At 37.6% G+C, this 17,418-nt stretch overlaps 1 protein-coding gene across 5 annotated transcripts in view; it reads right to left on the bottom strand.

Annotated features, from left to right (window-relative positions):
• The window catches only part of UNC80 (unc-80 homolog, NALCN channel complex subunit), a gene marked incomplete at both ends in the record, with an annotated part of 248,689 nt that overhangs the window by 61,379 nt on the left and 169,892 nt on the right, over positions 1–17,418 (bottom strand). For 4 of the 5 annotated variants that reach the window (XM_081242187.1, XM_081242190.1, XM_081242188.1 and 1 more), the window contains 8 exons: positions 683–866; positions 2,453–2,539; positions 3,546–3,646; positions 6,022–6,165; positions 7,842–7,973; positions 8,605–8,791; positions 11,233–11,364; positions 11,879–12,060. In XM_081242187.1, the coding sequence (XP_081098313.1) occupies positions 683–866; positions 2,453–2,539; positions 3,546–3,646; positions 6,022–6,165; positions 7,842–7,973; positions 8,605–8,791; positions 11,233–11,364; positions 11,879–12,060 (1,149 nt within the window). The remainder of the gene's footprint in view (positions 1–682; positions 867–2,452; positions 2,540–3,545; positions 3,647–6,021; positions 6,166–7,841; positions 7,974–8,604; positions 8,792–11,232; positions 11,365–11,878; positions 12,061–17,418) is intronic. The other variant, XM_081242189.1, reaches the window with a different exon arrangement.

Below are 17,418 nucleotides of genomic sequence, written 5' to 3'. Positions count from 1 at the left end.
GATGTACTTTTTCATAGCTAATATTAATTATACAGATCATAAATGGCAGTGCTCTGATTTTAACATAGGCCTCTTTGCTGCCAGAACCTGTGTTCTTATTTATATATAATTTTGTCTTTTTATTTCAATACATGTATTATCTCACATTTTCTTAGACATTGCACAAGGATAAAGGCTTGGCAAAATTTTATCTCCAAGAAAGGCAAGCTATCCAAAGTGAAAAGGAATTGTATCTAGAGTTTATATCACACTGCATGTTTTTTTGTAATTTTCCTTCCTGCTTTTCCCTTTTCCAATTTTTCATAAAGCCATCTCTCAGTGAGTTTACAAAAGCCTGGGGTCCCTGCCATGCAAACAATAGTATTCTCCTTGCAGTGCCAAAAATTCATTCAAAAAGGCTCTCAGTTCAGCTGGCCCTCTGCAATAGACTTAAGTAAATCTTTAACCTTGGCAGTCCTTCAACTACTGATTCACATGGATCTCAGTTCTGATGTCTCCCTTTTCATCTGGCAATTGCTGACTTTTAAAGGGTCTATTGTATTTCTTCAGATTGTATTCAACAAAAATTCTTTGAAGCACTCAATCCCAGGGTCAGAAAATTTTCTCATGAATGAAAGAGACACTTGGTTTGTAAAAGCCTTTTTTATACTCCTAAAAAAGTTATGTCTTCCAAAAGCAGTACCTGGCATTGAAGCGGTCACCAGAAGCTTGACCTCACATTGCTCCTTCTTCATGGTCTGCTTCAGATCCTTGAAGAACAGGCCTTCTACGTAACCGACCACCTCCCACAGGAAAGTCAGAGTGGCTGAAATGGCATCCATCCCCCACTCGCAGGGGGTCCGCACAAAGTACATGATTAATCCTACCTATAAGTCAGAACAGGAAATGGTCACAAAGTCACAGTAATTCTGAGCTTACATTCTCCTTTCCTTGGCTTTTCATTTTCTTAATTAAATATTGTTTTTTTGCTTTTGATTCTCTGTTCAAATGCTTCTCTAACACTTTCAGTGGCAGTAAGCAGAAGAAGGGATAACTGGAAAACTGGCCTGAACAGGTTGCCATATATTTTTATGTTATCACTAAAATACTTACTACTACTTTTTTTTTTTTTAAACATCCTTACTGGAGTACAATGCTTTACAATGTTGTGTTGGTTTCTGCTGTATAACAAAGTGAATCAGCTACATGCCTACGTATATCCTCATATCCCCTCCCTCTTGTATCTCCCTCTCACCCTCCCTATCCCACCCTTCTAGGTCATCACAAAGCACCGAGCTGATCTCCCTGTGTGATGCAGCTGCTTCCCACTAGCTATCTATTTTACATTTGCTAGTGTATATATGTCAATGCTACTCTCTCACTTCATCCCAGTTTACCTTCCCCCTCTCCATGTTCTCAAGTCGATTCTCTACATCTGTGTCTTTATTCCTGTCCTGCCCCTAGGTTCATCAGAACCATTTTTTTTTAAGATTCCATATATATGTGTTAGCATACCCTGAGAAAATCATAATTCAAAAAGAGTCATGTACCACAATGTTCACTGCAGCACATTTACAATAGCCAGGACATGGAAGCAACCTATATGTCCATCGACAGATGAATGGATAAAGATATGGCACATATATACAATGGAATATTACTCAGCCATAAAAAGAAACGAAACTGAGTTATTTGTAGTGAGCTGGATGGACCTAGAGACTGTCATACATAGTGAAATAAGTCAGAAAGAGAAAAACAAATACTGTATGCTAACACACATATGTGGAATCTAAAAAAAAAAAAAAGGTTCTAAAGAACCTAGGGGCAGGACAGGAATAAAGACGCAGACGTAAAGAATGGACTTGAGGACATGGGGAGGGGGAAGGGTAAGCTGGGACGAAGTGAGAGAGTAGCTTTGACATATATACACTAGCAAATGTAAAACAGATAGCTAGTGTGAAGCAGCTGCATCACACAGGGAGATCAGCTCGGTGCTTTGTGACCACCTAGAGGGGTGGGATAGTGAGGGTTGGAGGGAGATGCAAGAGGGAGGAGATATGGGGATATATGTATATGCATAGCTGATTCACTTTGTTATAAAGCAGAAACTAACTTACCATTGTAAAGCAATTATAATCCAATAAAGGTGTTAAAATAAAAAATAATTTTTAAAAAAGGACATATATATTTTTTCAACAGAAAACTAAAATTAAGCATCGACATGAGGAAGTTCTATAATGCCAAAGGGAGACAGAGAGGAAAGAGACATTTATTGAGTGCCCATCACATGCCAAGGATTGTGCTAGGAGGAGCTTCCCCATACAAACAGTGGTGAATTCAGCTGACCATGATTCACCTTCAGTCATATAATTAATGGGAATTTATTGAAAAAAAATCTCCTAACATCTTTTTCTCTTATTATTTCTTCCTACTTGGAAATGAACATTTATAACCTACTGGAGGTGAAACTCACCAAGTAGTTGAATAGGATGTGAGAGGTCTGAGCAGGAAAGTCTCCGATATTCAGGAGAAGTTTGCGCAGCATGTACATTAACTCATCCTGAAAGAACAACAGAATTTCTAGGTCTCATTCAGCTGCCATGCTGTAGGAAATAAAATTAACTTCTTGAAAAGCAAGGTGGGGGGATTTTTCTTACTTTTGCCCACATGTTGATTTCTCTTATGTTCAGAATTTTAATATAGTATCTGTGATACTTGTTAAGTAGCATTTAAACCAACTGTAACACCGTCTCCTAGAAGCTAATATATGAAATTTCTAAGCAATAGTCAAATTTTTAAATAAAAATTTAGACTATGTCTATAGGTCACAGGCTAATCACAGGAAAGCTGTACATTTAGTCATCTCTATTTGCTGTGGCTTCCAGGTGTGATGGAAATGTGAGGAGGATCTATCTTAAGAAACCATTAAACAAACTAGGTTTATTGAACTTCATACTTCTGCTTCCTACGTTTCAAGTCAAAGAGATAAAGCTGGGCCAAGAGAGGATAAATGGAGGTGTTTATAATTAACCTTCCTTTCAGAAACTTAATCTTCCAGTGAACAGGACCATAACACAGAAATGAAGAAGTAATTTGTAATCATCAGGGTATTTTGCCATTGCTCGGAAAATGACTTTTATTTGGCATAATCTTCTCACAGGGTGACCTGATAAATTAGATTTTTTGATTAATGGAGAGTTTCAACATACTCTAATAATACTACCTGCACCACATACTACCAGCCAGTCAGAATTCAGTAAATGTACCAAACGCTGAAAACATTAAACTGAATTTAATCATTGTTTAAAAGACTGAGAATCTTTCAGTATCTTAGGGTCATTACTAGCAGTTTAACATATACATACGGAGACATCAGTTAATGGAGAAATTCAAAAGAAAACAGCCAAGTTTAATTTGTTCATCATTATCATCATCCAAAGTACTTCTCGGCTATGTGTCAGAGGACACCAATGTTGCATGCATGTCACTATAAAGTCCACTGCTTGTTTTTAACCATGTTCACACACATAGCTACATAGCTACAATATAAAGAAAGAGGAATTTACTTGTCTATTGCTGATGGTCAGTTTTTCCAGGAAATGTCGAAGAACTGTTGATGGATCTTCAATTAGACAATTCCATAAGACTTGCTGGGCCACAGCACTCACTTTAGAAGAGAAAGGAAATTGAATATTCATCTTAAATGGAGATAAATCTATTAGATAAAGTATTCGAATAATTTACTAAACTTTAATAGGTCTCTCTCAAATTATTGCCTTACAGAGGTTCTGTGAACTCTTTTTCTATTGAAAGGCAGGTATCTGTTCTTTTTGTTGTTTCTGAACATTTTAGCCTATAAGGAAAATATGACAAAAGAGTATAGGATGCCCTTTAAATATTAGCATTGCTTTTGTTAAAAATGCATTTGTGATATACAATGGAATATCATTTAGCCATAAAAAAGGAAATCCTCCCATTTGTGACAATATGGATGGACTTTGAGGGTGTTATGCAAAGTGAAAGAAGTCAGACAGAGAAAGAAAAATGTATGATCTCACTTACATGTGGAATCTAAGAAAAACCCAAACTCATATATACATAGGACAGATTGGTTACTAGAGGTGGCAGGGTGAGTACTGGGGGGAGGGAAGGTGGTCAAAGATTACAAACTTCCAGTTATAAGATAAATAGATCCTGGGGATATAATGTACAGCATGGTGACTATCGTTAACAATACTGTATTGTATACTTGAAAGCTGTTAAGACAGTAGTTATTAAAAGTCCTCATCAGGACTTCCCTGGTGGCACAGTGGTTAAGAATCTGCCTGTCAATGCAGGGGACAAAGGTTTGAGCCTTGCTCCGAGAAGACCCCACATGCCGCGAAGCAACTAAGCCCGAGCACCACAGCTACTGAGTTTGCACTCTAGAGCACACAGGCCACAACTACCGAGCCCATGTGCCACAGCTACTGAAGCCCGCGCACCTAGAGCTCATGCTCCACAAGAGAAGCCAACACAATTCGATGTCCGCACACTGCGACAAAGAATAGCCCCCACTTGCCGCAACTAGAGAAAGCCTACATGCAGCCACGAAGACCCAAAGCAGCCAAAAATTAAAAAAAAAAATAAAAAAGTTCCCATCATAAAAAAAATCTGTAGCTATGTATGGTGATGGATGTTAACTAAACTTATTGTTGTAATCATTTTGTAATGCATACATATATCAAATGTTTATGTTGTATACCTAAAACTAGCACAATGTTATATGTCCATTATATTAAAAAAAGAATACATTTATGAATCTTTGATTTGGAAATTACCCTAATGTTAACAGTGGTAAGTATTTATTAAAGTCCCACTTCATTGTTTACTGTATGCAGAAAATCCTAAAGTAATTATTTGGTTTAGAAAATATGCTTTGTTTAGGATGCACATGAATTAGACATGACCTTTTACGGTTCACATGAATGTTTTAAATAATAACTCCCACAGCAAGATGACACAGTTGAGCCAGTAACAGTTAGGGTTCCCACTTCTAATGAGGGTGTCTTAGGAGTAAATAATTATTCCTAATGTGAAAGAAGGTGCTACTTCTTTGGGAAAAGTGGTCAGGTTAAGACTGCCTGGAAGTGCCCAAGCTAAGAAAGCAGATGGGTAAAAGTGAGTAGGGGGTAAGCATTAGATGATCTTCAGTTTAAATGGTTTAGTTTAGTTTTCTAAACTAGGAATATAGAGTTTAGCATAAATTTATTTTTCAGTCTATATTTAAAATAAATTATACCAATTCTTTTTGCTTCAGAAGCTAACCATCCAATTAAAATTGAGCTATATAAATAATTTAACAAGAGATATGTAAATATAAGCTTTAGCTTTCATGTATCTTTATAAATAATTAAAATAGATGTGGGGTTTTTTTAAGTTGAAATTGGTTGCAAAACTATCTTTATAACACTATTTTTATTCTAATTGCTAAGTACGGCAGTTTAATGCTTAAAACATGAGAAATACAGAAAAAGACAAAGAGGAGAATAAGACTGATAAGTCTACCAACCACCAAAACAACTATAAACATTTTGGAGTATATTCTTTCATATACATGAAATATATATATTTACATGTCTCTTTAAATAATATCATATAGAAAATACTCTCTGGTACTCACATTTTTAATTATAAATTGAACACTTTTATGTTAATATTTTTCTAATGTGCACAGAAAGCTGTCATATGGAGGTACCATGATTAACTAATTGCCTATTGGTGGATATTTAAACTCTTTTCAAATATTTGTTATTCTAAAAATGTACAAGGGGGATTCCCTGGTGGCGCAGTGGTTGAGAGTCCGTCCACCTGCCAATACAGGGGACACGGGTTCATGCCCGGGTCCGGGAAGATCCCACATGCCGCGAAGTGGCTGGGCCATGAGCCATGGCTGATGATCCTGCACGTCCGGAGCCTGTGCTCCGCAACGGGAGAGGCCACAACAGTGAGAGGCCCGTGTACCGCAAAAAAACAAAAAAAAACAAAAAAAACAAACTGTACCTGCTACTCCATCTTCCCGCACCTCACCATCCTCCATCAGGTGGACAATGGGGAGCACTGCTGCACAGATGCATGCCGGGAACACAGCCTGAGGGGGCTGAGGCACGTGGGGGCTGGGCGTGTGTTCGGTGGCATGCTCCTCATCTGAAGAGGGAGACAGAATCAGCGTGCTTTTCTCAGTTCAAGACCTACTTATGGAACATTTTTTTTCTGTGCAGATACCTAGTTGTGCCAGCGTCACCTGTTGGAAAGACTATTCTTTCCCCCATTGACGTTTTATGGCACCCTTTTCAAACTTGAAATCAACATACATGTAATGGTTTACTTCTGGTTCCAATCTTGTCCGTTGACGTGTATATCAACCCTCAAGCCCATACTGCACAATCTTGGTTACTGCAGCTCTGTAGTCAGTTTTGAAATGGGGAAATGTAAGTTTTCCAACTTTGGTCTTCATTTCCAAGATTACTGTGCCTATGCAAGGGTGTGGAACAATTGGAACCCTTATGCTTTTTGGTCGGAATGTAAAACGATACAGACACTTTTGAAAATAGCTTGGCAGTTTTCCTCACAAAAGTTATACATAATGGTTCATAAGAGTGTAATTCATAATAACCAAAGGGTGGAAACAACCCAAAAGTCCGCTCTAACTGGTGAACGGATAAACAAAATGTGGTGTATCCATGTAATGGAACATTATCTTGTAATAAGAAGGAATGAAGAACTGATACACGTGGCAGCATGGATTGACCTTGAAAGTATGCTGAGTGAAAGGATCCAGTCACAAAAGGCCACATATTATATGATTCCATTCATATGAGATGTGCAGAATAGGCAAATCCATAGAAATAGAAAGTAGATTATTTCTTGTCAGGGGTTGGGGGGAGTGGTGGATGAGGCGTGACTACTAATGGGTATAGGGTCTCTTTGGGGGATAATGAAAATATCCTAAAATTAAGTAGGGTTGATGGTTGAACACTCTACAAACACACTAACAACCACTGCATTATGCACTTCAAAAGGGTGAATTTTAGTATGTGAATTATATCTCAATAAAGGTGTTAGAAAAAATATAGATATGCCTTGGACTGCTGTGATTAATTAGCATTGGTCATTTTTGGAGTTTTCCAGGGTTGTGCAGTGAAGGGTTGAGAACCACTAGTTTCCGTACAACTTTTTGATGACTTTATAAATCGTGATGAAATCTGTATAATCATGAAGGAGCGAGTCCCCAGACAGTTATTTATCATTAGAGAAGCATAGTTTTTAAATTCTTAGAACTGAAGAGTATCACATTTCTCCCCCGGAATCAGATTTCATTACAGGACTGGCACGAGCTTTGTTCTTCCTTTGATAAATTATTCCAGAACAGCATCCTAAAGCATTCTACTGAGTCTTAGCTATGCACTGGAATTACCTGAGAAGATTTTAAAAACACTGAGGTGCTTTAGTCTCACCCTTAGAGATTCTGATTTGGTCTTGGGTGTGACCTGGGCATTTTTAAAAGCTCCCTGGTTGATTGTAATGTGTAGCCAGTGTTGAAAACTGCTAACTGCCTAGAATGATGTTTTATTGAACCCTCAGCAATATGATGACATGTAATATAATTAAACTAGAACCAACTTATCAAGGACATTTGCTGGATTAAATCAACAATTTTTTTTAGAATACCACTCATCTAATATACATTTTTAAACTTTAAGATCATGAGACAGGTTATTTAATGAAGACATGTAATGAAGTGAGATAATCATATCAAATAAAAATTGTTTCAAAACACACAAGTCATGAGGAATAAAGGACACATTTGTAAGAGGACACACCTTCAGCACTGACGGCTGAACGCACTGACCAGACTGACCCTCTGCGGAAGGAATAATTCCTGTGGGAAGTGCTGGAGGTACAGGATGGACTCACAGACAGTCGACGGGATGCCAGATTGGTGACTTCTTCTACTGGCAAAGAAAATGGGGAACGTGAACTTTGGTTTTGTAACAGAAAAGTTATCATCACTATTATAGTTGTACTTACATCAAAGTGTATATAGCTCTCATAGCATAAGTAATTTAGAGTGTACTTTGGTGAGGAAAAAACACCTACAGAAAGGGAGACAGAAAATTCCTCCCAAAGATTTCACAGAAGTGGGGCAGAGAATCACTGAATTTAGAATGGTTCAGAAATCATTTTTCTGATACCAACCAAAAAACTGTCTGCACTTGTGAAGGCTGAAAGTAGTTAATGGACTAACCCCATTTTTAATGATGAAAGACTGATTGCGTGTTTTAGCACACACTCTGGATTCAGCTGTTGCCTGAATCATAGTCACGGCTTGGTCCATTATCATATTAGTTCATTCAATGTGGCTAATGTCCTCCTCTGTAAACAAGCCAGCTCTAAACACTTAGAAAAAGACAACTTTTTTCTCTTTCTTTAGATAGTGTCAGGACGTAAGAGAGAGAGATAGAGGGAGCATCTCACCTCATGTCACATAAAATCGTCAATGTTTATTTCAAAGCAAGTCCTTTCCCTTTTGTGTGACTCAGCGCACCCCACCCCCCACAAAGAAGTCCAGTGTGTAGAGGGCACCTTCTTCTTCTGGCTCTGAGTTGGGTGTGCAGGTGGGCTCATAACAAGCCTCCTGGGTGATGGGGATGGCGGTGATGAGGCTGGCTTCTCGACCAAGACGTTTCTTCTCTTCCTCTTGTTGCAAGTTCTTTAAGATGTGTTCTGCCCTTTGATGGGAGCGGGACACAGCCCGGGCTGAAAAGGATTTCTACGGAGACATGAAGGCAAGTTTATTCACTAGCAACTTCTGCAAGGTCACATGTATAAAGAGTGTTCAACTAAATGTAGACACAGATGTGGTACTTTGTTCTCAGGAAATGTTAGGGCATCCGTGATCTAGTTTCATGGAGATTTATTTGTTTGCTTCTTTTCTACCAAGTTTCCAGGCTGTGTACAACTAAGACATTCTTTTTCATTCAATCTAGATAATTCTTCAAGGATGTTTGTAATTTCGGGAAAGAAAAAATGTTATTTTACCTAATCTTATTTTAGGATAAAATATCAATGATCCACTCTTTAAACACATTGAATAAACATTTTTAATGCTCTGTTTCCTTCCAAAATTTATTGAACTGGTTTTAAATGAAGGACATTTACTTCATAAGGTTAATGAAAGAGAAAGTCAGAACCATGGGAAGGAGGAGGAAAGATCTCTTTCATGTAAAACAATTAATTATGTGATTTATTTCATTTTTGTATCTTAAATATCTACCACACTGCAAATACTTAATATTTAGAAATATTAATGTTAAATAATAATAAATATAAATAATAGAAAATACAGTGGCACACTGTAAATACTTAACAATATTTATAGAAACAAAGCTACTGAATGGAAATTATGAGAGTTGGTAGTGTTACTATGGTTGAATGTAAAATCTGACTCTGTTTACCAGCAGCAAAAGCATAACAGATAAGAAACAATAAAGGAGAAAAGATTCACTTTGCAAAGGGGCCATTCTATTTTTGCTTAATCATGATGCTTATGCTGAGATAAATTCCAAGAGCTCTGGGGATGAAGTCATTGGTCTCAGAGCAGGGAAGTGATCACTGATGTTCTTCATTACCAATTTGAAGTAATGTCTATGTATAGTAGAAACTCTACATCTTTGTTGGCCAGTGGTCACATAGGATTAAAGAGACAGACAAGGGGTGTTGGTTACTCTTCTAAAGGACAGCAGTCATCGAAGCTCCCTTTATGCAGGGTCTTAACATAAGACTAAAGGTTTCCAATAGTGGATGACACAACAGCAATTAAGGGCATTTGATGGGCCACATGGCAATTCATTTTCAGAGCCAGGGGTTAAGCTGGTTTATTATAATAAGATAAGGGAAAGATAACTGGATATAGAATTAGGGGCTGTGGCTTGAAATTCACTGTGAAATTGGGAAGAGAATGTACTTGACTCAAATGAATCTATCCCATGTATGAGAAAAAAGCCAAGGATCTTTATACCAGTGGTTCAGATGCTGGAGGGAAGAACAAAGCGTGCCTTTGTCTGGCACAAAACCATCAGATATGAAGGTAGTGTAGGCAGAAGAATTAAAAGAAAAATATTCTGATGGGTAAAGAGTTCAAACAAACAGTTCAAAGAAAATTACAAATGCCTAGAAAATATTTGTATGACATGCAAAAATGTTCAACCTCACTTCATATATTCAACCAACTTTTTAAAGATGTGTGAATAAAAAAGCCAATAACTTTGTTTTTTGCCATTCAATGTGGCATTAAAAAATAATACTAGTTAATTTGAATAAAGAAGACATTTTCCTATTGTGTTGTATAAGGGTAAAATGGTACAATCATCCTGGGGATATTTTGTGAGATATATCAGAAATCTTTAATATTCACATACCAATTACCCTAAATCCTGTGGGAAATTATGCAAGCAAATAATCATGAATTTGTGTATAGAGATGTGTTCTTTTTCTATATTTGCTTTATCTTCCAAATTTTCTACATTATCTTGTAATTTAGGAAAATGCTATGCAATAGGTGAAAAAGGCATATTTTGAAGATTCATTTTTTCAAAAGGCACATATTCTTGGTTCTTGTTTATAAATAGACTGGGTTCTAAACTTAACTGTTTATAAATTATATTACATAGAGCAGAAATGTATTAGAATAGCATAAGACTTGAGCTCTCAGAGCGATGTTTCTGATGATGATACTGATGATCAATAAGGTAAAGGACAGACTAAGGTCCAAACAAGGAGAGCAAGAACAGGCAACTCAATTCTTTTTTATTCATCCAGAGTCAACTCAGTTCTTTTTCTTATTCATCCAGAGTCAATCTCATTAACTTATGGGTAACTTATGTAGGTTAAATGAATTGTTTGTTTTATAATAAAGAGAGGCAAAAGCACTACCTTTGGGTAAGAAATCAATGCCTAATGCTTTTAGTAGCTTTTATTATAAGGTGGCTGCTTCTATGATTATGGAAAAAAACTGTTTTGGCTTTTAGAGGTCTGCAAATGCTCACCCCAGATGTTAGCTCTTTCTAACTCACAAGAACTAAAGGCCTTTTGTGGTTGATTTTCTGTGCTGTTATTACATTCTTATGACAACTGTCTCACACACCCATTGTTCTCTCTTACATGTATACCATGGAGCCTGAAGATATTAGAAAGAAAGTGCCTGTTACTCACAGACTGGTCTTCATTAATGGGATCCTGGACACTCCCGCTGCACTGAGGGACCCAAGGGGGGTCAAACATCGGGATAGATGGCATTCCAAGCACTGGGGAGGGCAGGGTGAAGTTTATACTGGGAGGCGGGATCTGTTAGTTGATATCAGAAGAATGAAGTGAGTAAGATGGAAAATAAGCTAGAATGATTCTGAAGCAAAATTATGACATAATCTTTTAGAGCAGAGGATGTTATAAGGCACATGAAGAACGTCTCTGGGCCTCAGTTTACTCATTAATAAAATGAAGGGTTTCAACTATATGATCTCTATTTGTGTTAATCACCCCATCCTCAAAAGAACATCTGTGTTTATATAGCAAAATGTATGGAAGACTACACCCCAAACTTCTATGTGCTTACCTCTGGGTATGGTGCTGAAATCTTGAGGTTTATAGAAACTTGATTTTCTTACTCTACATTCTTATATTTCAATTTGCTTTAAGGACAAGAATTCACTCATATATGAGTTAGGTTTACTTATGCAATCAGAGAGGGAAAAAAAGAAGCATCTCTTGAGACATACACTGTGGATTTGAGGTTCAAGGACTGAAATGAATCTTGGGTTAGGATTCCTAATCTAATACCCATGTTGGATGTATCCCTCACCTTAAAAATCTGCTGTGCTCCCTCCTCCATCCGGGGCCACACCTGATAGCGAAACCTCCAAAGTGTGTGGAACTTAAGGACAGCGTTCAGCCGCTGCACGGTCTCCGGGTGGTGGAACTCTGATGTCAGCATATCAGACACGGCCTCAGGGACTTTCACCGCACACAACAGGAACATGGCCGCTAAAGACAGTCAACAATTCATCAGCTACACATCTCTTAATTTTGCATGATTCCTGGGGATAGGGAGAAGGGGGAAACTGTTTCTGTCTCTTGAAAATGACTACTGAGCTACAGAGCCAAGCCCCCAGCACTGGCAAAAGCAAAGCCTGTTTCAGCACCTGGAAAGCAGACTTCACCCTTTGTGCCTCCCCCAGTCTTCCAATATCTGATGCGAGGGCAGTGACAGCACGACATTTCAGTAGAAAAACTCATTCTAAGCAAAGTTTCCTTTGGCTCACAGTGAAAAGTGAATGCCAGAGGAAGCAAATGAAGAAAGGAAATTACAAGCTGAAATGTCCTTTTTAGGAAATGGCTAGAGTCATCTCAGAGTAACCCTAGGACAGTACATACAAATGTCCATTTAAAACTGTCTCAGTTCCATTAGTTATATTAAAAATAACATTCATCATCCGGTGAGTGGGCACCACTGGGAAACTCTGAGGGCACGCAAGTGGCTGACGTGTGGTGGCTTGAGGAAAGGAAGACGAGGGACAAAAAGAGCCTGCCATGCGGCTGAAAGGGTCTCGGTGCTCCGTCCAGGTGTCAGGCCTGAGCCAAGTAGGTGGGACAGCCGAGTTCAGGACATTGGACCACCAGAGACCTCCCAGCCCCACGTAATATCAAACGGCGAAAGCTGTCCCAGAGATCTAAATCTCAACGCTAAGATCCAGCTCCACTCAACGATCAGCAAGCTACAGTGCTGGACACTCTACGCCAAACAACTAGCAAGACAGGAACACAACCCCACCCATTAGCAGAGAGGCTGCCTATAATCATAATGAGTTCACAGACATCCCAAAACACACCACCAGAGCGACAAGATCTAGCCTCATCCACTGGAACACAGGCACCAGTCCCCCCCCACCAGGAAGCCTACACAACCCACTAAACCAACCTTACCCACAGTGGACAGATGCCAAAAACAACGGGAACTATGAACCTGAAGCCTGCAAACAAGAGACGCCAAATGCAGTAGGTTAAGCAAAACGAGAACACAGAGAAAGGCACAGCACATGAAGGAGCAAAGTAAAAACCCACCAGACAAAACAAGTGAAGAGGAAATAGGCAGTCTACCTGAAAAAGAATTCAGAGTAATGATAGTAAAGATGATCCAGATTCTCGGAAATAGAATGGAGAAAATACAAGAAACGTTTAACAAGAACCTAGAAGAACTAAAGAGCAAACAAACAATGAGGAACAACACAATAAATGAACTTAAAAATTCTCCAGAAGCAATCAACAGCAGAATAACTAAAGCAGAAGAACGGATAAGTGACGGGAAGATAAAATAGTGGAAATAACTACTGCAGAGCAGAATAAAGAAAAAAGAACAAAAAGAATTGAGGAGAGTCTCAGAGACCTCTGGGACAACATTAAATGCAACAACATTCGAATTATAGGGGTCACAGAAGAAGAGAAACAGAAAGGGACTGAGAAATATTTGAAGAAATTAGAGTTGAAAACTTCCACAATATGGGAAAGGAAATAGTCACTCAAGTCCAGGAGGCACAGAGAGTCCCATACAGGATAAATCCAAGGAGAAACATGACACAACACATATTAATCAAACTATCAAAAATTAAATACAAAGAAAAAATATTAAAAGCAGCAAGGGAAAACAACAAATAACATATAAGGGAATCCCCATAAGGTTAAGGGCTGATCTTTCAGTAGAAACTCAGCAAGCCAGAAGGGAGTGGCAGGACATATTTAAAGTGATGAAGGAGAAAAATCTTCAACCAAGATTACTCTAACCAGCAAGGATCTCATTCAGATTTGATGGAATAATTAAAACCATTACAGACAAGCAAAAGCTAAGAGAATTCAGCACCACCAAACCAGCTTTACAACAAATGCTAAAGGAACTTCTCTAGGTAGGAAACACAAGAGAAGAAGACCTACAATAACAAACTCAAAACAATTAAGAAAATGGTATTAGGAACATACATATCGATAATTACCTTAAATGTAAATGGATTAAATGCTCCAACCAAAAGACATAGACTGGCTGAATGGATACAAAAACAAGACCCGTATATATGTTGTATACAAGAGACCCACTTCAGACCTAGGGACACATACAGACTGAAAGTGAGGGGATGGAATAAGGTATTCCATGCAAATGGAAATCAAAAGAAACCTGGAGTAGCAATTCTCATATCAGACAAAATACAATTTAAAACTAAGACTTACAAGAGACAAAGAAGGACACTACATAATGACCAAGGGATCAATCCAAGAAGAAGATATAACAATTGTACATATTTATGCACACAACATAGGAGCACCTCAATACATAAGGCAAATGCTAACAGCCATAAAAGGAGAAGTTGACAGTAATACAATCATAGTAGGGGACTTTAACACATCACTTTCATCAATGGACAGATCATGCAAAATGAAAATAAATAAGGAAACACAAGCTTTAAATGACACATTAAAGAGGATGGACTTAATTGATATTTATAGGACATTCCATCCAAAAACAACAGAATACACTTTCTTCTCAAGTGCTCATGGAACATTCACCAGGATAGATCATATCTTGGGTCACAAAGCAAGCCTTGGTAAATGTAAGAAAACTGAAATCGTATCACATATCTTTTCTGGCCACAACACTATGAGACTAGATATCAATTTCAGGAAAAAATCTGTAAAAAAGAAAAACACATGGAGGCTACTACTAAATACTAAATACACTACTGAATAATCAAGAGATCACTGAAGAAATCAAAGAGGAAATCAAAAAACACCTAGAAGCAAGTGACAATGAAAACACGATGACCAAAAACCTAGGATGCAGAAAAGCAGTTTTAAGAGGGAAGATTACAGCAATACAATCCTATATCAAGAAACAAGAACCATCTCAAATAAACCACCTAACCTTACATCTAAAGCAGTTAGAGAAAGAACAACAAAAAAAGCCCAAAGTTAGCAGAAGGAAAGAAATCATAAAGATGAGCTCAGAAATAACTGAAAAAGAAATGAAGGAAATGATAGCAAAGATCAATGAAACTAAAAGCTGGTTCTTTGAGAAGATAAACAAAATTGATAAATCATTAGCCAGACTCATCAAGAAAAAAAGGGAGAAGACTCAAATCAATAGAATTAGAAATACAAAGGATAATGAGAGACTACTACAAGCAACTATATGCCAATAAAATGGACTAGCTGGAAGAAATGGACAAATTCTTAGAAAAGCACAACCTTCCGTGACTGAACCAGGAAGAAATAGAAAATATAAACAGACTAATCACAAGCACTGGAATTGAGACTCTGATTAAAAATCTTCCAACAAACAAAAGTCCAGGATCAGATGGCTTGTCAGGCGAACTCTATCAAACATTTAGAGAAGCGCTAAAACCTATTCTTCTCAAACTCTTCCAAAATATAGCAGAGGGAGGAACACTCCCAAACTCATTCTACGAGGCCACCATCATCCTGATACCAAAACCAGACAAAGATGTCACAAAAAAAGAAAACTACCAGCCAATATCATTGATGAACAAAGATGCAAAAATCCTCAACAAAATACTAGCAAACAGAATCCAACAGCACATTAAAAGGATCATCCACCATGATCAAGTGGGGTTTATCCCAGGAATGCAAGGATTCTTCAATATATACAAATCAATCCATGTGATAAATCATATTTACAAACTGAAGGAGAAAAAAACATATGATCATCTCAACAGATGCAGAAAAAGCTTTTAACAAAATTCAACACCCATTTATAATAAACACCATGAAGAAAGTAGGCATAGATGGAACTTACCTCAACATAATAAAGGCCATATATGACAAACCCACAGCCACCATTGTTCTCAATGGTGAAAAACTGAAACCATTTCCACTAAGATCAGGAACAAGACAAGGCTGTCCACTCTTACCTCTATTATTCAACATAGTTTTGGAAGTTTTAGCTACAGCAGAGAAGAAAAAGAAATAAAAGGAATCCAAATTGGAAAAGAAGAAGTAAAGCTGTCACTGTTTGCAGATGACATGATACTATACGTATACAATCCTAAAGATGCTACCAGGAAACTACTAGAGCTAATCAATGAATGTGGCAAAGTAGCAGGACACAAAATTAATGCACAGAAATCTCTTGCATTCCTGTACAGTAATGATGAAAAATCTAAAAGAGAAATTAGGCAACACTCCCATTTACCACTGAAACAAAAAAAAATAAAATACCTAGGAATAAATCTACCTAAGGAGAAAAAGACCTGTATGCAGAAAACTATAAGACACTGATGAAGGAAGTTAAAGATGATACAAACAGATGGAGAGAAGTATCATGTTCTTAGATTGGAAGAATCAACATTGTGAAAATGACCTTACTACCCAAAGCAATCTACAGATTCAATGCAATCCCTATCAAACTACCAATGGCATTTTTCAGAGAACTAGAAAAAAAATTCACAATTTGTATGGAAACACAAAAGACCCCAAATGGCCAAAGCAATCTTGAGAAAGAAAAACAGAGCTGGAGGAATGAGGCTCCCTGACTTCAGACTATACTACAAAGTACAGTAATGAAGACAGTGTGTACTTGTACAAAAACAGAAATATAGATCAATGGAACAGGATAGAAAGCCCAGAGATAAACCCACACACATATGGTCACCTTATCTTTGATGAAGGAGGCAAGAATATACAATGGAGAAAAGACAGCCTCTTCAATAAGTGGTGCTGGGAAAACTGGACAGCTACTTGTAAAAGAATGAAATTAGAACACTCCCTAACACCATACACAAAAATAAACTCAAAATGGATGAAAGACCTAAATGTAAGGCCAGACACTATCAAACTCTTAGAGGAAAACATGGGCAGAACACTCTATGACATAACTCACAGCAAGATCCTTTTGGACCCACCTCCTAGAGAAATGGAAATAAAAACAAAAATAAACAAATGGGACCTAATGAAACTTCAAGCTACTTCACAGCAAAGGAAACCATAAAAAAGATGAAAAAACAACCCTCAGAATGGGAGAAAATATTTATAAATGAACCAACTGACAAAGGATTAATCTCCAAAATATACATGCAGCTCATCAGCTCAATTGCAAAAAAAAAAAAAACCCAATCCAAAAATGGGCAGAAGACCTAAATAGACATTTCTCCAAAGAAGACATACAGATTGCCAACAAACACATGAAAGGATGCTCAACATCACTAATCATTAGAGAAATGCAAATGAAAACTACAATGAGGTATCACCTCACACCAGTCAGAAAGGCCATCATCAAAAATCTACAAAAAATAAATGCTGGAGAGGGTGTGGAGAAAAGGGAACCCTCTTGCACTGTTGGTG

The sequence above is a fragment of the Mesoplodon bidens genome (genome assembly GCF_964165515.1).
Source record: "Mesoplodon bidens genome assembly, chromosome: 8".
Taxonomy (NCBI): Eukaryota; Metazoa; Chordata; class Mammalia; order Artiodactyla; family Ziphiidae; genus Mesoplodon; species Mesoplodon bidens.
The sequence above is the reverse complement of the archived record's forward strand: the minus strand, read 5'-3'. Positions and strand labels throughout refer to the sequence as shown.